The sequence below is a fragment of the Varroa destructor genome, unplaced genomic scaffold, assembly GCF_002443255.2.
Source record: "Varroa destructor unplaced genomic scaffold, Vdes_3.0 BEIS01000002.1, whole genome shotgun sequence".
Classification (NCBI taxonomy): domain Eukaryota; kingdom Metazoa; phylum Arthropoda; class Arachnida; order Mesostigmata; family Varroidae; genus Varroa; species Varroa destructor.
This window is the reverse complement of record NW_019211455.1, coordinates 27909473-27928845: the sequence shown is the minus strand read 5'-3', so window position 1 is coordinate 27928845 and position 19373 is coordinate 27909473. Positions and strand designations below refer to the sequence as shown.

Below are 19373 nucleotides of genomic sequence, written 5' to 3'. Positions count from 1 at the left end.
AACTTGTTGCTGTTATTGGACATAGAGCTTCATAGGCAACATGTGATCGTATGCGCTTCAGTATCTAAATAAAGTATAAATACTTCCGTTTACCTCTTTGAGATCCGGTACTTTCCCATCTTCCCGTAGCACAAGCCTAGCTACAAAGACTAACTGGACCGTATACTGGAAGCAAATTTAACTGTTGCTGCAGATAGTAAAATCCACGATAGCAGTGAAATTACATTATAGCGTTTATTTAACGGTGATATAGTCAATAGTCAATATATTTAAATATACAGTATAAAGTTGTTCTTCTGTCCACATTTTTCTTCTGGTTAAAAGCATTTCAAACAATCATAAGAAGGATTCTCTTCTCTCTTCCATATAACAGACGAAGATTGTATATCAATTAGTATCAACGACTCAAGGTTGACCTGAAATTGAGCTATTAGGCTATTTTTAGTCAACAAGAATGGAGAGTGTGCTCATTACGTGTCACAGCCGTGTAAATATTATAAAAACTGCAACATTAAAAATGACGGAAAACAGTGTTCTCTTAAATATAAAATTGAAAGCTCTTTAACTCTCTCTAAATGAATCATAGATTGACCAGGTCTGAGTTACGCCATCTGATAAACTTTACTGAATGTTATACTATTTTTGCTTTGTACGAGTTGAGGCAGTTATGCCCTTTGCAGGCTTACATGCACAAACAGCGTAGAGGGCACAATGTTCCTAAATAACAAGTTTCTTAGATGTACATGGCGATAGCCTTCTCGCATCGCTGTTAGCGGGATTGCGTATTCGCCGAGTCGTCCATTTTTGCCCACCCGCGAATCGGACATGACAACAAACACAAGTTGAGCCAGATCTGGAACATTCACCAGAAACTGGAACGTCTGATTCCAGATTGGATTGAAACCTACGAAGCAAGGTTACAAAAATTATTAGTTAGTTTTTCATACTAACGGACTTTTCTACAAGACTTTTGCCCGCAGATAACAATACGAATACGATCACGATGATACCTGATAGAGTATTTCAAAACTAAGGGATCCCACTGAATGAAGGCTGTTGAGCGGCAACCTTTACAATTTACTAGAAAGGAATTACAGCATATTCAAAGCAATATCTTCATTCTATACACGGTCGTAAATTGGCGCATGGCTGTTTTTGATTATCGACGCCGGCTGTCGAACTACGATTGCATAATTAATACCAGTGATCCTCTTTTTTCCTAAACGTTTCGGCTGGAAGCCATCTTTTTTTTTTTTTTTTTTTTATGTTAGAGATGTTAGAGACTAAAGTATCGTGTCTGTGACGAAAATTTCCTCACGCCTCACTGCGAACCTATGATGATATATGCCCACCGTTATTGCTGACGAAGGAGGTCCGACCACAGTTTTCGTCCAATGGATGTCCGATTATTTTGATTTCGACGTAAGGATCGGTCACCTCGCCTCTAGCAGGCATATATTGTCCACTGATAATCTAAAAGCACGACAGTGTGACATGATAGCGCCGGCATATAGTACGATAAAGATTCTTATGACAGCGGGTATAATTATGTATTTCAGGGTTGATTGTGTATACTTCATTGGGTTAGTCGCGTTTTTTCTCACATAAAATCATTATTCCTTGTTAGATACACAGATGCCACTTCTAGCGTTTCTTGACAGGCTCTAAATAATATGGGCTAGATGCTGTTACCAGTGCCGTTTAGAAAAGTAATCAGCCACTTGTAAACTCAAGCCAAGAGTGCACACTCGATGGCGGTACCGTTAGAGTCAGAAGGCGGCGCAAGTCTGGGTCCGGTTGGGCAAAAATAAACCCGTCACGAAGGATTCGTGGCTTAAGAACGTAACCACAGTTCCCATTTTGGGCGAACATGGATAAGTTGTAGAATTGGTTCTTGTCAGATGTCTGGTAGTTGAGGGCCACTGAGGTGAAAATGTCATAATTGAAAAAATCACATTGAAGTAAATCAATCATTTTTAAAAGTGATACAACGTTATTATATAAAAATATATTATTATATGTTATCTCACATAACCAATTTCATAAAAATTTCTCATATTGTTAAAGATAAAAATTGTTCGTTTTTATGTTTATATACTTTGTTGTATTATTATCTGACGAGTGTTCAACTAAGCAAAAACTAGTATAGAATGCTTAATTAAGAATGAACACATAATAATGTAAATTAAAACATTTTTTACGATAACACAACACGATAAGCGAAACAGGTAAACATTTCAAGTGCGTAAAACTAGACAAATATGCTAAAAAGAAACTAGGATTAGGCGAACGATACTAAGCTTTGAAAGAAAAAACGTAAAAACAGTTTCGTTTAAGTTAAACAATTCATTCAATTCAAAAGCTCGTTTCATGAGGTAAATGAAGTTAGTACTAGAACATCAAAAATGGCACTGCCTACAAGAATAGCGGTTGATCGTTCAACGGTACTTCATCCATAGTAACAAATATGCCTTAAGGACTACAGGGAGATATGCTTTAGCATATCTCCCTGTAGTGATTATCGATCTAGAAATAAATGGGAAAAAAGCGAATGGTTAATCAATCTGTATCTTAAAAGTAGAGTAAATTCAAGCCCGTACCCATCTGACAGCCAACATTGAATAGTGGGGTGGGGTCAAAGTTCGTCGAATGAACCCTGGTTGGTTTTGGATAGACTCTAGTTAGATGCGTCCGAGCGAAGTTCGCCAATGCCTGTGTAGTTTTAGCGTCTGCCAACATCTCTTCACAATGCGTTTCACTAAATGATGCCATTTGGTTGAAACGCCCTGTCGTATCAACAGAAGCAACGTTACATACTAGCTGCAAGGCGCGGGATTACATGACCCGTTGAAATGAACTCGGTTATATATGTATATGTATAATGAACTTGGTCGTCATCGCTTTGACATCAAATAGGGACCTTACCGAAAAATTAAACTTTGCTTAAATAGTTGGAAACTTTCAGCATCCGCACGAAAGTATAAAGTGCGGGCGTTCTCTAAACTTACAGTTTTCCGCATCTGAAAATGATTTCAGTTTTGTCGCGACACAATAATTCAGGACATCAGAGAGTTGGCGAGCTACGATCGTCTTGGGAGACGCCACAGGGCTGACTGAGCTACGCACTATTGGCGATGACACCGTAGATGCGCTCGAGCCTCGCCTGTACCTGGGCCAAGCACGAAGTGATAACGTTCTGGTATAGTTATAGGTCAATAAATATCTGTGGCACACGTATGACAACATTTTTGGCATTAACGTTTTTTAAATGATGGATGCTGTATTACGAACCCTCTTACCCCTTAAGTGTCGTTCGTGCAAATGAGGCATTTTCGTCATCTTCATTAAGTTTCTTTCGCGTTGATTTTGCGATCTGAAAGACACATTATGAAGCTGCCATATTCATTCGGACCACGACTTCAGCACCGTATAGAAGCTTCAGTTTTTTTTCAACCATTCTCAAAATGGCTATCGATGAGGATGAATGAGTTGTTTCGATCACAGGTTTTGCTCAGTATTTCTGTAATAAGCTATCTCTAGCTGTAGTGGATGCAGTACCTGTATGACGTCCCTGTAGACTTTCAGAGTCTTCGTTGATGAAGTATGAGTCAGATTGGGCCCTGAGTTATTATGATGAATACTTTCAGACGGTTGCTCATTCCTTCGCTTTGCCTATGGTTCACATAGAGTTCGCACAAAGACAAATTTCTAAAATATCAATGGTTAATACGTCTAACACGAACCGATACCCTTTACTTAAGCTATGCCCTTTGCTTACATCATAGGAATCATGTGTCATATATAGGTCTTCTTATGCGTCATATATAGTAATCTTTTGCATTTCGTCTTATCTAAACGCTACTGAAGATGTGTAACAGATAACGACAGAGTTTCTTAAAGGCAGAGCACCTTAAAGACATCTTTTTTACCTATACATCCTTATGTATAATGTTTTTGCTGTTAATTTTTTTGACTCGATCGTGACATCGAAACATGTCTGCTCCATTCTACTCTGAACCTGCGCTTTATCCTTATCCCCATATGTATGTAGTATATTTAATACATATTTTTATTTATTTACACATATGTATGTGTGAACAAAATTAACACCATTAAGGGAGTTCTTCAAAGACCGAACCAGAAAATGCAGGATCCGGGCGAGATCCGGGTTAATTTTAACTAGGTAGCTAAAGATGTATGTGGTCCGACATTCTTATGGTGGAAGACAACGCTCGCTAGTTGCGCTTTTCAATGGCTTGTTGTAGTCTTGTTAGTTGTTAAAGGTCCTGATGATGGTATAGTGGGTTGTGTGTTTGTCCACTGTGGTTGTCTGGGTCGGAATCTGAACGTGGACACACTTCGTTTCGTGCTGGGAACCAGCCGTCTGCTGGAACGCCTAATGACGGTACCAGACGCAACGTTGAAAATACTTAGCCTTAGTTGTTGATAATAGGGATCAGAATCAATTATCTTCATATGCATGAGTTTCGTTCGATCTTGTCAGACACATAGCTAGCCTAGTTTGGCGTCAGTCTGGAGATTACCTCAGATGGTAGACCACATTGTTTTGTACATTACTGTCGTGCGTGACCCGTCTTTTATCGGCAGCTTTACAAATGACTCTATTTCGTTGCTTTTCTATGAAGTTTCGCTGATTAAAATACCACCGGCAATGCGTTGATTCATGTGGGACCCAAACATCGAGCTTTTTTCATGGCCAATTCTCTCCTAGTAATTTAAAGACGATAGACGTGTAGTTCCTCAATTATATCATAGCTGTCCACGTATCGTAAGCATTTTGTACATCGAAATGTTCGGAATAGAACTGTATCTCTGGGCCGTTTCTTCTAATAACTTCATTTGGACTATAAATAACACATTTTTTATGAACTATAAAAAATACTGAGTTTTTATAAAAATTTCACTTATTTTCGCTATGGTTTTTTTTGACTTTCGACAAAGGCATTTTAACAAGCACATCTGCTACAGCCAAATATAAATTTTCCAATGGTATCAATGCAAATTCGACGCGACTCAATCTTTTTCTTAACATAGCATATACATATCGTCATAGTCGTGCTCGGTCGTCATCAGCTAGACGATAGTAGTTTATTTATTTTTTGTGAAGATCTTTCCCGATAGCTAATGATAGCGTATGAGGACAGGGCACCAAGGTGCTAGCAAACCAAGGACTGCAAAAGATTTTTTGTAAATGCAGAAAATGTTTTTTGTAGAACGCAAAGTCAAAAACGGACCGTTTATGCTTGATCATGCGGTGTTTCATGGTTATAGCAGTACATATCGATTCTCCGCTAGATTGTAACTTTACAAACAGGGACTACACAGCATCAGCAAACTTCTGCACAAATCACCCGAATACAGCACTCATGTACGATTTAAAACGTGCCCATATCCACGAGAAACTGTCTATCTTATACTCATAACTTCCGTTCGAATCGCATCGCAACAAAGGCATCGTGAAGATGGCAGGACAAAAACAACTAAAGAGATTTCTGCTGGTTGAAAATGCTTCAGTGTAGATAGGCCGTCTCAGAGATTTTGTATCAATCGAGCAAAAATTGTCCTTACCAATAGTAAAAAGAAAACGTTCACAAGGCCAGGCGCATTTTTTAGGTAAGGCTTTTTCTTAGCGCATTTATGCAGTTCACATTTACGTAACATTTACGAGTTCCCGCAGCGTTCAGCGTATACAGCAGTAGAAACCAGTCCTACGGTCATGAAGGTTGAGGGGGGTGGGGGGTAAACCCACTACAATGTGAAACGAAAAACTAAAACAATCATTATAGCTAGGTAGTTTTAAAATAAACCGTATCGAAGATGGTTGCTGAGATTGATATCATAAGCCAATTTTATTGTATGGTTGACTCTAGGCATCTGAGCAAAATCCTTTTTATAAAACTATCGAGAAGCTCGCCAGTTTGTTTACAGTCTTGGCGAGAAGGAAAGCAAATTGAAAGATGTCTCCTGGAAAAGAAAAAAATACTGCTAATATGGCAGCAATACCGAAAAGTTATGTCGGGGACGTGCGGTGACAGAAACACAAACCGCTGCTAGACGTTATTCCAACAACTTAGGCAGTCGGATGTTGTTGCAACCGGGCTGGTATACACAGAAAAGACCACCAGCGACGCAATTTACGCGACTAGCCTGAAGCGAGTCTGAGCAACGGGCAAGAATACATTTAAGAGAACGTGAGTGGTAGCGCAAAACAGATATCAAGGTTGCTTAAGCAGCCTGACGCTGGTCTGCTAACGTGGGGAGGCTGGTAAGATGTTGGACATATCTAGCTGTAGTTTCAATACTGTACACATTGGAGACCCTGAAAAATTTTCAACCTGAAGTCAATACTAATCGTGTGTATAACTAGAAGGCATCTAGAAGCATTGCTCACCTTAATTAGAATCTTGCCCTTGAGCTGTTCTGGGGATGGAAGTCTGGTCGTATCATCATCAACGAGATCGGTGCACAACCTTTCTAGAAGAAATAACGGCAAGAAACATATGCAAACACAAAAAGCATACGTGTGCACCACACACACAATGACCTAATATTCTATTCAGTCGTATGAAAGCTTTAGTCTTCTCATAATCTCTTCATTGATCACTGTAATTAGCTTTTGTACCTCGAAAGTTGACAACTATATACAGCACCTACGTCTAAATAAGAATCTATCTTACCTCCAAAGATATTGAAGAGATGCTTTGTCATGTTGGCCTCGTTCTCTGCATTGCAATGGTTTTCAATTGACAGGATAATCGGGCACCTGAAACGTTTACGTCAGTAGGAAGAAATTCTGAAATGATGTATCGCAGCGTCGCTTCTCTAGGTATTAAAAAATCACTTCTTTATATATGGGCAAATGCATATACGTACGAGCTTAATGGAATCTCACTAAATGTAAATTCCTCCCTTGGCTCTACTTGGCTCTGTGCCAGCGCAAATCTTCTTTTAATAGTACCATAGTCTGATAGGAGGGAGTGATGGATGCTTCTGATTCTATGGCTTAGTATCATCGTAGTTGGATTCCACTGAGCCAGGGGCGTGCCAGGTTTTTGGTGAAGGGTAGAGCTACTTTTTAGCTTTCTATATAGACCCAACCAGTTAGCTTCTTACTCTTCTTCACCATTAAGTATGGTCGAACGCTTTTTTCTAAGCCGATTCTTCTCGTTGAGGATACGCCTCGTTGTTTTGCTTCTATTTCTCCCTCAACCTAATTATGTAACTTGTGAAGTCCTTAATTCCTACTGCTTCTAGGTTTTTGAGTCGGTGTACTCCTCTCCTTCCGTGTTGTAAGCGGCGCACTGTGCTGAGGTGTGCACATCCATCACCTGGTGGACTGAGTCGCATTGGACATATGAGTCTGAAGGTGACTTGCCTATCTACCACAGATAGGATTGGAAGTCCCCGTGTCCTCTGGGAAACTAGGTAAAACTGTAGGTTAGTTCACCTCTTAATCATTCAATCCAGTCTTTGATCCTAAGAATGTCTTCTTTGACCTTAGCGCCTGGGGCTTTACGTGGTATAGTATGGCACTCCGTTTGCCACTGATTTACAATCCTTCCTCTCACCTCTCATTTTCTCTCATTTCTTCAGGTTTGGCCTCACCTCATGTAGCTCAACTTCCGCTCATGTTCCACTTTGCGTTCTTAGGGATTGAAACTGGCTGGGACTAAGATTGCTTCCGTGCTTGAAGTTTTGTGCGTCCGCAGTACCACAGCAGCTAGAGTCCGTTGAGCCTTATGAAGTTTGACAATTTGGCAAAAAAAATGGCAAAGTAGTCCGAATCGCCACTCGAAAAAGGGCAATGGACTCCCCTTTTGACATTAAAAGCATGTGTTTCCCGTCTTTAGTTCCATGAATACTAGGAATCAATTTTCTGACTTCAATCGACGCTTTTATTGTTGTAGCCGCCGATATGAAGGGTATTCCTTATAACCTGATCCAGGTAAATCTAGCGATCTGATTAATTCTACCGCTCTGACTTAGTCGAAGCGGATCTGAATCCAGTCTTTTCCGCCCACAAAGAGACCTTGAGCAGTGTCTCGTTTACCCTGTGGGGTATTTCGGCGCGGTTTTTCCGGTGAGACAGCTAGATATCGTTTTCCATAGCAGGCTGATGAACACATTCTTGAAATTTACTATTACTGTCGACAAAAGCATCACCTCCTGTACCTATAGAAATTTTGCGTGTATTTGATGTAACGCGTTTGTGATATGTGAATTGTGCTTCTTCTATTGTTTCGTGCCATCACTGCTTTAGTGTTATCTAATTCCTCCTGCTAGGACGCACAGTTTGCCACATTCTGACTTCCTTACCCTGAAACCCCATCTCTGAAAGCAGTGTAACAGCGCTACGCTACTATCAGTTTTTCATCTCTGCTCTGCACTCGATGTAATGGTTATCGCTAAGGTTCTCCAACTCGTCCAATATCACCCATTTCTCTAGCCTGATGCCTTGAGCTAACAAATCTCAAAATCTACAACGTCTTGAACCTTGCAAAAAGTGGGTAGCGCGCCAGAATTCATTGAGACTGTTTCGTGTATTGCTGTCTATGCAGCCCCCCCCCCCCCTTCCCCCGCCCTCTCCCTTTAATCGATTCCACGAGCCCTTCTTACCTCTTAAGCTGGATCGAAATCCACAAAAAATAAGACAGACTCCTCCTCTAGTTCTATGGATGACTCCGTTACCCTGCTGAGGATATCATAAAGCTCTTACGGCGATCCGTTTGAACTATTGTAACAGGAATAGAAGCGATCTACCACCTATAGCATATCCATGAGAAGCCTTTGTCGCTTCCTCTGGTAGAGACTCCGTTGCTTCTATATGCAATGAATCACCAGCACTAATCTCGTGGGAGTTACCACTGATCATTTTCTCATTTAGTTCAGCAAATGCTTCAAGCCCCTGTTGCATATATCCTTGAAAAGAATATGGACCTGCTTATTGCGATTGCAATTTACTCGTATAACCCTAAATATTTAAGACACCCGCTGTTCGTCTCGCCTGTTGCCGACTACCCTCCGGGGCAGCTTTTCCTTCGCTGTAGCTTCAATGTGTTCGGCGTCGTCATTTATTGTTGAAATTGATAAGTATTTTCAGCCTCATTGGGCCTATCGTTTTTATCACCTTAAGTGAGTCATTTTTATTGTTCTCTGGTCGCACAAAAGGGCTTACTTTTGCCTTTTTTGTGAGACTTGTCCTAATCTTTTCTCTGTACACCAAGCAGGCCGCCATATTTACAGCATAATCCGTACTGCAATTATATCAGATAGCTTCATCCTTGCACCCCTGAGCAATATGCACCGCACCCATGACACCTTACTTTTTGTATTTTTTTCTCTTACACTCGTGACCCAGCTTCTGGATTCTAAGACAGCAAGCCTTATAATCTATTCTAGCACTAAGTAAAATATTTAGCCTATGAACAACCTTCCGCTCCCTAACACCTTCTCAGCCGTAACCTTAGACCAAGACGAAACGACAATGTGCCCTCTGCTTGTTTTCACCTTGATAGGTTCCTTCGGCTCTTTAATGTTCAGTGCTTAGGCTCCATTTGAGTCACTCTATTAATTGTCGCGTTAATCTCTCCTTCGTCTTTCACGAAATTGACTGCAACCTCCGCCAAAGCCTCCTTGAAAATGGGACGTTGTGTCCCCCGATTTTCTGGATCTCTGGCCCATAATAGCAACGTTGTGCAGACCCAAGCCAAAGTTTTTCTGAAGCTTCTTAAGAGCGTTGGCAAAGCTAGGTGCCTAACTATTAGGTCAGCTTCGGCCATAATTATTAGATATCCAACACGACGAACCTACATACGATGGTATGATCTTTCACGCACGCTATATTAAAATCTGTATTCGATCTCTAGGAAATTGTTGAATTCGTCAAATAGGATAGTGAGAATTTTTTGATTGTCGATAGTACCTGTATATGTAGTTATTTATTTACTTAAGTTGCGTACAGAATTACTGATATGATAATCGGTTATAGCTTCGATGTCTATGCGTCTCGAAGACCCGGCAGAAGAGTAGGCTTCACGCTATGTACATTTACTTACTGATTAGTGACGAAGGCGTGGACCTTGATCGTTTGAAGGACATCCTTTAGTAAAATTTTCGAGGTGAGTGTGCGGCCATGATATATTATTGGATCACAATTTGGTCCATTCCAAACATCCACTGTCACAAAGATATGCCAAAAAATCTCGAGTTCAACTTCAAAGGTCCTCACAGATCTCTATACGGCTTCATCCATTATTATTGTTCATCTATCATTTCAAGCTTAAAATCCGTCGACTAGTTTAATTACCAATTTTATAGGTTAGGGAAAACGGGCACTCCAGGCCGTGTGATAACTTTGTGATCGCTGTACCTTACTGTCTTACGTGTTAAAGTTTCACGTAAAAGTTCAACGTTAAATATTTGTTTGCTAGTACATAAAAGATACAGCTTACATTCAAGACATCGACAGCCTTTGTTTAGTGCGTTGATGTAGGCCGTTACGCTTGAAGGACCGATAAGCTGATGCTGTAAGAGATACCTAGAAAAATATGTCAAGTGTACCATTAGTGATTTTACTGTCACACTTTAATTGGGCGGACGTCCTCCCACAATGATATTTGGAACATTTAATTTAATTTCTCTTTATTTAAAAATTATTTTACTCTTTTTAGGTTAGCTAATTAAAAAAGTGCAAAATGGATTTCTACATCAAATAGTTATGAGTAACTATTTACAAATAAACTAAAGATCACCCGGATTATGCAACGACAAATGCAAGTAACAGATAGTCATTCAAGGCCAATGTTTCATCTGCAGCCGAGCTTATTACGTGTTGTGCGATGAGGCAATGAAGTATTCGTTCAGAGGACGTGACATGTCCTGACATATGGAAAGGTGCTCGTAATCGAAGATATCCTGCAGATCTGAGAGAAGAAATGCCTCGAATCCACGCATGGTCAGCTTATCTCCATAGCCCCAACCCTGATTGTATACGCATACAAACAAAGACATATTTAGCTGTTCAAGTTTTTCTCTTCTCATATGAAAAAGGACTAGTTTTATATTGCTGGTATTGTCAGCTGATCTGGATGAAAATAAGCTAAATCGTGAGGTATGTAACCGACGACTGGCGTTGCTATTCGTGTTGAGGGACAAATACTTTGGCAGGTTTCTTCCTAAAAATCGAAGTTTCACTATCGTCAATATTAATGGCCAGACGCTTTCTAATCAAAGTGCCTCATACGTAGCGGGCTAAGTAAGTTAATAGGCACTCCAGCAGTACGAACCACGTTTGAAGAGGAATTTTCCACTTAATAATTAAATCAATTTCCTTGCCTCTACCATAGTAAGAGGAACAAAAGGGGTGCCATTGAAAAGTATAGAGGAGCATAAATGAAAGGGACCGGAGCAGCATACCTTGTAGGAGTCTTGAGTAAACAACATAATCAGGGCTTGGCATTCCTCAAGTGAGTGTTCTTCCAGCTGGTCACACCTCAAGAAAAGCTGCAGTTCTTTGGGGCCTATAAAGTCACTTCCAGTGATTTTGTACCTGTATATGATGTAGTAACCGTTCAACGTTTCCGACAGAGGAGGATTCTTTTAGACCTTTGTGTCAAGTGAGCCCCGCAATTTGCAATTCAATTCAAATTTCAACTGCTGTACAGATTAATGTGAATTCCTATAAATAACAACCTCAATAGGCACAGATGTATGGACGTCTCATTTTAGTTCAGTAAAAATTTGTCCGAAGCCGCATTTCTTTTTTATGCTTCTTATAATAGTAGTATGATTCGTAGTACCTCCTTTAGTAGACAATGACCTTACTTAGGCAAAAATTAGCTCTCATCAAATCTCATTAAATCTCAGAATTTAAATCTGTTCTTGAAAATAGCTTCGAAAACTTCCTAAAAGGATACCACCAAGACTTGTATGTATGAATAATTTATTTTCGAAAACTGAGTAACTTACTTGTCGAAGAGGCTATGAAGTTCGGGCCGTAGCTGGATCGAGTTGAAGAGAGCAACAAATCTCTTCTTATCCAGTACCCGTTCTCCTCTGTTCCATAGTTCAACAGGGTACCCACTCACGTCCTAATCGCATAGCGATATCAGAAAAATATGACTATTGTTATTTTCTATATATATATATATATATATATATATATATATATATATATATATATATATAATCTTGATGAAAAAAAGGTTAATATGGCGCTTTTTATCCAAAAAAAGCGAACCTTTTTTAATCTATACCTTACTATAAACCTCACTTACCATCTATGCTTAAGAGAACTACTTTTACGCTATATAAGAAGAATTAGTAATTACTATCTCAGTATATGGATAGATGATGATTTTTTGCTAATTCATTTCAAATTTCCAATAATCAGTGACTCAACTTTTACGTCTGTTTCAGAAACGGGACTAGGTCAGACCCTCTTTAAAGGATCTGTAATCAGAAATCCTAACTTGTTATTAATGTATCCCACAGAACTCGGTTGTTGTTTGCGTGAAGCGTACATTAAAATGATGCCGGAGGCCCTTCTTTGGCAGATCGCAGCTCATCTGTCGGAAAAGTTCGATACATTCGTGGTAGCTGACACATCCGTCATTGTTGAGGTCGGCTTGTTCGAAGTGAGCCTTCAACCACTGATCGAAATCGTTACATCGTTTCTGATCACTACGATATGCAGCTTCTAAATGCAACAACGCCCACCTCCATTCCCTGTCGGGACTTAATCCTAATGACCGAAAGGATCAAAGATTCAATTTTCAATAACGATATCTGTCTTCGCTGAATTATAGCTAGAGACAGCTTGCTATTACCATCGAACTTCAACCATGTACTTCTCCCGTTAAATATTTCAGGTAAACGTAAAACCAACGAAAAATAGTTTGTTTTAACCGAAATTTAATCAGTTAACGGCTCCCGAGTTTTTCTGGCTCGTGCGTAAAAATGCTACGGGACGTTATGAAGTATAGCTACGAATCATTCTCTTCCTAAATCGACGGTTTCAACTAACAACGTTTACTTGTTTCGTCAAAGCAATGCTAGCGGACGACCTAGTCGCTAGACAAAACAAAGCTGCAGGTAAAAAAAAATCGCTAGATAAGTTATATATAGGTAAAATCACATTAAACTGAACTTCAAGGCGCTGTCCACTAATGGGCGAGCCGTTACTTTAGAAGAAGTTTATTCGATTTGACAGGTACCTTCACGTATTCATATTTCTGCGTGATATCGAATACGTACGCTTTAACTTGGACCGATCTTTTGCCAGATACGGCCGAACCAATGCCAATCCCATTGGAATAACGATCACTTCTAGTAAATCACAAGAGATTGAGCACTTCTGCACTTTTCGATCGGTTTCCAGATTTGAGGGGCTTATAGACAGCTGTACATTTCAATATTTATAGACGAAATTTAACAAGCCGCCCAAAGTACATGGCATTCCCCCTTCTTGGTCATTACAAAGTCACGATACAAACAACAATGTTACTACTAAATTCTATAACACTGGTCAGCTGACTGGGTGCAGCTTCTCAATGCCATACCAGAACAGCTGATTGAAGCTCGCTGTCTTGTTTTCCTCACGGCTGAAACACTTTACACGAAAAAATAGTGTATTTTTATCGGTTAGTGTGCATCGTGCTTCACTTATTCGACTGGGACGTGAAACACCAGGTGAGTATGATAGCACCCGTTGAAACACTTGGATGATTAACAATAGCTCTAAAATGAACCTTTTGCGATTTGAGTATGTGTATTTATGTATACAATATATCCACTTGTCATGTTGTTCCGTATACTGTAATACTTTCGAACAACGATCTAGGATTGTCGCTGATGCGTAAAAAAAAAAAGCCTACTTTCCGACCATCATATATTTTGGTTCAGGTTTACTCGGAACAGCAGGGTTTCAATAGTGTACGTGATGTCAGGTTTTCAGCTAGCTGGTTTAACTCGTTTGCATTTTGAAGTTGCAGTTACGTTTACGAAAAATCGCTCCGGCCGTCAGACTGACACAGTCTACACAACACGCTACCGTCTAAACCATCCCTCTCAACTTACGCTCCCATTTATCGAGGTACAGACCTAACTTGGGCACTCGCCTTCCAGAATCTCGAGTCCGCAATGCTATTTGTCATCAGCTATTACTTCTGTCGAATCAAAAGTGTAGAAATATGCATCACAAAAGCAATGTCTTGGACGGTAAGGATCGCGTCGTTGTCCGCTTATGTCACGGCGCGCAGAGTTGTTGTCCCAAAAGTTAGAAATTATTTTTAGTTTTATGTCCAGTATTTAGGCAGCTACGCGTTATGTCAAACGTCATTCCGAGAGTTAAACTTCAACAGGCTAGCTTCAATTCTACCACTGCTCGGTATGCAACAAGTGTAATTACTTCACTACAATTCATTAAGAACCATCCAGCCGCTTATCTTTAAGCAAATCGGGCGGATTTGTTTAAATAAACGTTGACGTAAAATGATGCAATTTTAACATGTGTTGGAGGTTGGCCTCCTTATTTTCTACACGCCTGTCCAGGCGCTTTCGCACAGCTATGCGAAGTAGTGCAAAGTAAATGGATAATAGGATGTGTTTGACCACTGACCTTACCCCTTGAGGCATGCAAAACCCCATAATGATACCCAAATCGGGAGAATAAGTGGGCTGAAGCCAACATTAAATTTTTCTTTGCTCTAATCCAGGAACTGATCGAGATTGGCGATGGGCTCTGGCGCTGTCATTACACGACGTGTTTTCGGTTATCGTGCCAATGGGCCGTGCATCTCTTGGGGAACTCGAGACAGCGGACTGCATGGCCTGTTTCGGCGAGTATCTCATACTAACAGTATCCATTGTAAGGACTATCATTGCCTTCCCTACTTACCACTGCTAGCGAAATCGGTTGCTGTCCTGGGCGACGCCATTCTCTTCCCTGGTCTTTCTCCAGCTGGTAGTGGAGACTGAACCATGCCCCGTCTATGACGACCGTACGCTTCCCATGGACCTTTTATTAATTAACACACACGCGTTCATGCGGCCTAGAATCAATTCACGGGAGACCCGTCCTTTTGGCTTCCATATGAAATGACAGCTTCCGTAACGTATCTGTCCGATAATCTTAAGGATACGTCGCGGTTTAGGGTCGAGTCCGTGCATAGACACACTTCTATTCATGTTCGGAGTCTCCCGTTTGATGCAATGCCTAACGACAACGCCGTACGTAAAACTCGAAATATAGCATACATTTGAGCAAAGAAATTTGTTGAATCAAGCAGTCGTTCACCCACTAATTCTGCTAAGAAAGACGTGAACTTGTTTTAGTGACGAGCAGAGGTTGGTCTTCACCTTCAGGCTAACTTCCGCCCAGATTTTAAACTTCCTGGCTAATTGAGAAACGGCCTACCGTGTTATAATTTCATATAGAAATAGAATCGGGTTCGGGCACTTTTGGCAATCCTGCTCCTTAACAATTTTGTTTTATGTAGATGGACAACTGGCTCGCTCACGACCCGGAAGATGTTCTTATTGCGGCTGAAAGGGTGAAATTTCCGGTCGGTGTCTACGTTCTGAACGCAGTAGTATTTCGCGAAATATCTATCAAGCCATCACAACCTCGTGAAGTGCATGTGAAAAAGCCTCTTTATATATTCTATAAAGCGGTAAAACTGTCGATGGCTACTCTACCGAAGGTCAAAGTATAGTTAAAGTATAATGGACATGGCCATGCGAATGATAACAACCTAACAATGTCGAGTCGCTCATCGTTGCTATAAAGTAAGAGTCTAAAGATATGGATGGGGTTTTTTGGTAAGGATTTGTGAGAAGTTTAGACCTTAAATGGGAGCCGTGGTTAAAACGAACGACAGTTAAACCGAATACACGTAATGATCAAGAATGCTTTTGTTGGCTGGCACCAGGACAACATCTGAATGAGATCGTTCTTGCAGCCTATCAACAGGTGCCATCAGTTCCGGCCAAACTCAATTTTTCAAACATTTTGTATATTCACACAATATTATATAGAAGTTGTATTATTTACTTATAAGGAAACGATACGATTGTATAGATATAGAAATTAACTTTATTTCTCTGTTTTTATAAGTCGAGTACCACCGTTTAAACCACAGAAGGATAACTTTTTTCTCTGTTATTATTTTATTATATTTACATTACAATACAATGTGGGTGACGAGAACTGGATGAACACGAGGGTCGAGCAAGACATATGCTTCGTCGCCATATATTTTTCAGATGACTCTATGGCCAAGTAGACGGCAAGAGACGCAAACGAGGCATCAGCAAAGATAAAATAGCCAAAATTTAACATCTACAGATAACACTTGAAATTTAAGAGCATTCGAGCAATTATACTCTAATTACTCATGATATACAATTATTCATAATGTAGTAGTTTTCTTTTTTAAGAGTAATTTAAGGATAATATAGATCTAATAATTAAAAAAACAAAAATAAATTAAGTGTATTCCTTACTCCAATTAAGAAGTCCTTTTGTATAGGGGGGAAAGGATACTGATACGTTATATAGATCTAGCAACAGTAACTTTACGTTGAACTAGTTATTTCGCGTAAGGATACAAGATTGTAACGTGTTCGTTATCACCTGGTGATGGTACGTATATATATATGTATATATATACGGTAGTATAGTACGGATATAGTAGCGAGTATTTCTAGGACAATCGAATCATCAAACAAAACGTGGTCGATTTTGCATCTGTGAACCTAAAGACAAAAATGGCCCAAAGTTAGACATCTTTCTGTTCTACTATACCAACTCGAGGGAATTGTATCTCTTCTATATATATACTGGACCACATAGCTTGATAGATAGAGAAAACTGAAGGCAAGTGTTGCAGCCATGCCATGGTTGGTAATTTAACTTACTACGTTTCGTAAAAAGATGATGGCAAGTCCGTGTTCAGCATTAAAGGAACAATATCGATAATACGATATAAATACAGCAGTTGAAGAACGATTTGACACCAAATGTATAGATGTACGGTATCTTATCATAAGATCAATTTAGATCAGATGGATATATGTAGATATTTGCGTCTGTTTATTGGGGCTTCACATTCACACTGATCCGCTGTTCTGGGATATTTGCTACATACATCTCGAGCCGGCGCATTTTTACTATATTTATATCGTCTACTCTATATCTATACAATGTTTAATCAAGCCATTAAATATAGTATAACGAAAATCTGATGCGGTTGATGTTACGTCGCTGGGTCGCATAATACCCCTTCCACCTAAAATTAGCAGCTGTCAAAACAACGACCGGACCATTCGGTAGGAGACTATTGAATCCTCTATTTCGTTCACAGCACGGTAGGCGTGTACCGAAGCCAGCACTGGTATTTACCAGCCGGGTAAGTCAAATCAAGAACCAGTCAAAAACTGTAACCCACAGGTTATACTGAGTTGTTCCATTGTTGGCTAGCCTCTCTATCTGTATAGCCAACGAAAATGTCAGCTAAGCTCATCTTTGAAGCGATGACTCGACTCTTCGTTTAACACTGAATCGTTTCCAATATTCAGGTTCCCTTAGGTTATATGTTAGCTGTAAGTGCCAATTAATAACAAATTCTCCATTATTCTCAACTTTACTATACGACCCGTCGTTACGTCCTTGTTAACATCTCCTTCTTAGGGAATTAATTGCTAACATGTTGATAGCTTAACGACAAAGCGTATGACCACTATTGTGTCGTCCAGTAGCTGAGTTCACTTAAGCGAACGATCAAATCGGACTAGATCCTTGGCTTCGGCATGTTTGTTCGGCAAAGTCTGCTAATGTACAAGTCACGAAACAGCAACTTTCCATTGAACTCTTTTAGCTGCCGTACTCCAACTCCTCCTGGGGACAAGTACCAATTGACACATGGACAAAAAGTGTAGCTGGAACAATTTTCTCGAATGCCGCATTCCGCAGATGTACGTGTCGGTATCCGCCTTGAATGACGCTCACGGGTATGGCGTATTTCCCTAACTTTTGGTTTTTACCAGTTCTGGAATCGTCCCTAACGATGAAAACCAGCGTAGCGAGATCGGGGACGTTAATCGTGAAGCTGAAGGATTTGTTCCAGTGAGGGTTGAATCCTATGGACACACATGAACAAGGCATTGGTTTAGCGAGAGATGTGAGACAGTATATATAGTCTGCCTTGACGAGCATAACTAAAAACGAAAAGAGCAGGCTTTCGTTGCTCCTCGCTATAACAGGAATCACATAAACACGCTGAGTGGCGCAAGTTACAGAAGGCTCTGTCTGACTAGGGCGTACCGTTATTTTTAACGAACTCGGTTTTCGCTCTGTACGAGTCCGATGGATGGCCGACTATCTTAAGCACGACATACGGATCGACTACCTCGCCTTCAAGAGCTTCATCCGGTTTAGGGATGTGTTGTCCGCTGATGATCTATGAAAAGTACGCATAAAGAACGTGTTCGAGCTAGCATTCAGTTAGGAATTGTGTATTGACTATTGTGCACAGGTGTGGCCGGCCCCAATACATAATATAATAGCTATATTGGCTTCTCGATCCTTCAAAACGCCTTAATACCATTAGATTATAGGAGAGTTAGTAGCAGATTTAATAGCGTTATAGAGGGCCAAAATGTTCAAATAACACCTTTCAGCTGCGCTTATCGTTTCTATTGATACACCTTTATGTTAAGTATCCGACGCAGACAGGCTGGTGGATGATTGAAGTTGAACCCTTCACGCAGTATCTGCGGCTTGAGAACGTAACCGCAATTGCCATTTTGGGCGAATTTAGCCACGTTGTAAAACATGCTACGATCTGAAGTCTGATAATTGAGTGCCACTAAAATGAAATGGGAAAAAAAACAAGGAACCCATATTAGTATGATTAATTTATTAACACAATATTGAAGGGAATCTTTTTCGTCTAAGATACGATCTGTTGGTAGATCATAGTATATAGCATTATGAAACTCGAAGTAAGCTTCACTTACATGGTACGAATGAATGAGTCAATTATTGACCCCTTTGCTGACCTTAAGCGTTTGCACGCATCATAAATGTTCAGGTGTTTTGATAAAAAAGAAGCGATCAGACTGACGAAAACTTACCAATCTGACATCCTACGTTGAAGATGGGAATAGGATCGTAATTAGTTGATGAAGTTCTGCTGCTTTTTGGATAAATTCGGGCAAGAAATTTTTGTGTGTACCTCATTAAGTCTTGCACGCCCTCCTCATTTGATAAGATTTTAAAGTATTTCGTCTCACTAAACGATGCCATCTGATTGAAGTTCCCTGTTGGAAACACGATATCACCGTACGTTAAG

The 19373-nt window shown here is 40.1% G+C and overlaps 3 protein-coding genes across 17 annotated transcripts in view; 1 reads left to right on the top strand and 2 right to left on the bottom strand.

Moving 5' to 3' along the window:
• Positions 1-211: 211 nt before the first annotated feature.
• LOC111243692 (1-phosphatidylinositol 4,5-bisphosphate phosphodiesterase delta-4-like) lies at positions 212-13507 on the bottom strand. Its single transcript, XM_022789638.2, has 16 exons — positions 13276-13507; positions 12543-12763; positions 11989-12110; positions 11437-11569; positions 10850-11001; positions 10473-10558; positions 10077-10197; positions 6699-6784; positions 6413-6495; positions 3559-3672; positions 3300-3373; positions 3009-3169; positions 2601-2786; positions 1762-1922; positions 1353-1473; positions 212-904 (listed from the first exon to the last, which is right to left on the bottom strand). The coding sequence occupies exons 1-16, from the start codon at positions 13328-13330 to the stop codon at positions 666-668; spliced, it is 2115 nt and encodes a 704-aa protein (XP_022645373.1). The 5' UTR covers positions 13331-13507; the 3' UTR covers positions 212-665.
• A 58-nt stretch (positions 13508-13565) lies between these two features.
• On the top strand, positions 13566-16529 carry LOC111243693 (uncharacterized). Of its 6 annotated transcripts, none has more exons than XR_015322543.1 (4): positions 13566-13710; positions 14007-14113; positions 14736-14858; positions 15519-16529. XR_015322543.1 is itself a non-coding variant. In XM_086982120.1 (4 exons), the coding sequence occupies exons 2-4, from the start codon at positions 14161-14163 to the stop codon at positions 15732-15734; spliced, it is 417 nt and encodes a 138-aa protein (XP_086838246.1). In that variant the 5' UTR covers positions 13577-13710; positions 14013-14160; the 3' UTR covers positions 15735-16529. The 6 variants fall into 6 exon arrangements, 2 of the variants coding, with proteins under 2 accessions (XP_086838246.1, XP_086838247.1); XR_015322542.1 differs by having other exon boundaries at positions 13568-13710; positions 14736-15249; XM_086982120.1 differs by having other exon boundaries at positions 13577-13710; positions 14013-14238.
• Positions 16092-19373, bottom strand: part of LOC111243691 (1-phosphatidylinositol 4,5-bisphosphate phosphodiesterase zeta-1-like) — a 49098-nt gene continuing 45816 nt past the window's right edge. For all 10 annotated transcript variants that reach the window (XM_022789627.2, XM_086982116.1, XM_086982115.1 and 7 more), the window contains 4 exons: positions 19156-19341; positions 18727-18887; positions 18344-18479; positions 16092-18159 (listed from right to left, as the gene is read on the bottom strand). In XM_022789627.2, the coding sequence (XP_022645362.1) occupies positions 17894-18159; positions 18344-18479; positions 18727-18887; positions 19156-19341 (749 nt within the window). In that variant the 3' untranslated portion in view covers positions 16092-17893. The remainder of the gene's footprint in view (positions 18160-18343; positions 18480-18726; positions 18888-19155; positions 19342-19373) is intronic.

What these genes read in the sequence shown, in the direction of transcription:
- LOC111243693 (XM_086982120.1), top strand. Translation starts at nt 14,161, where the DNA reads ATGCTATTTGTCATCAGCTATTACTTCTGTCGAATCAAAAGTGTAGAA. An exon ending in CAAAAGCAATGTCTTGGACG is followed by an intron (nt 14,239 to 14,735) that starts GTAAGGATCGCG and finishes GCTCTAATCCAG; the next exon opens with GAACTGATCGAGATTGGCGA. An exon ending in GGACTGCATGGCCTGTTTCG is followed by an intron (nt 14,859 to 15,518) that starts GCGAGTATCTCA and finishes TGTTTTATGTAG; the next exon opens with ATGGACAACTGGCTCGCTCA.
- LOC111243692 (XM_022789638.2), bottom strand. Translation starts at nt 13,330, where the DNA reads ATGGGATTGGCATTGGTTCGGCCGTATCTGGCAAAAGATCGGTCCAAG. An exon ending in TCTACAGGGACGTCATACAG is followed by an intron (nt 3,374 to 3,558) that starts GTACTGCATCCA and finishes TGTGTCTTTCAG; the next exon opens with ATCGCAAAATCAACGCGAAA. An exon ending in ATTTTCAGATGCGGAAAACT is followed by an intron (nt 2,787 to 3,008) that starts GTAAGTTTAGAG and finishes TTGATACGACAG; the next exon opens with GGCGTTTCAACCAAATGGCA.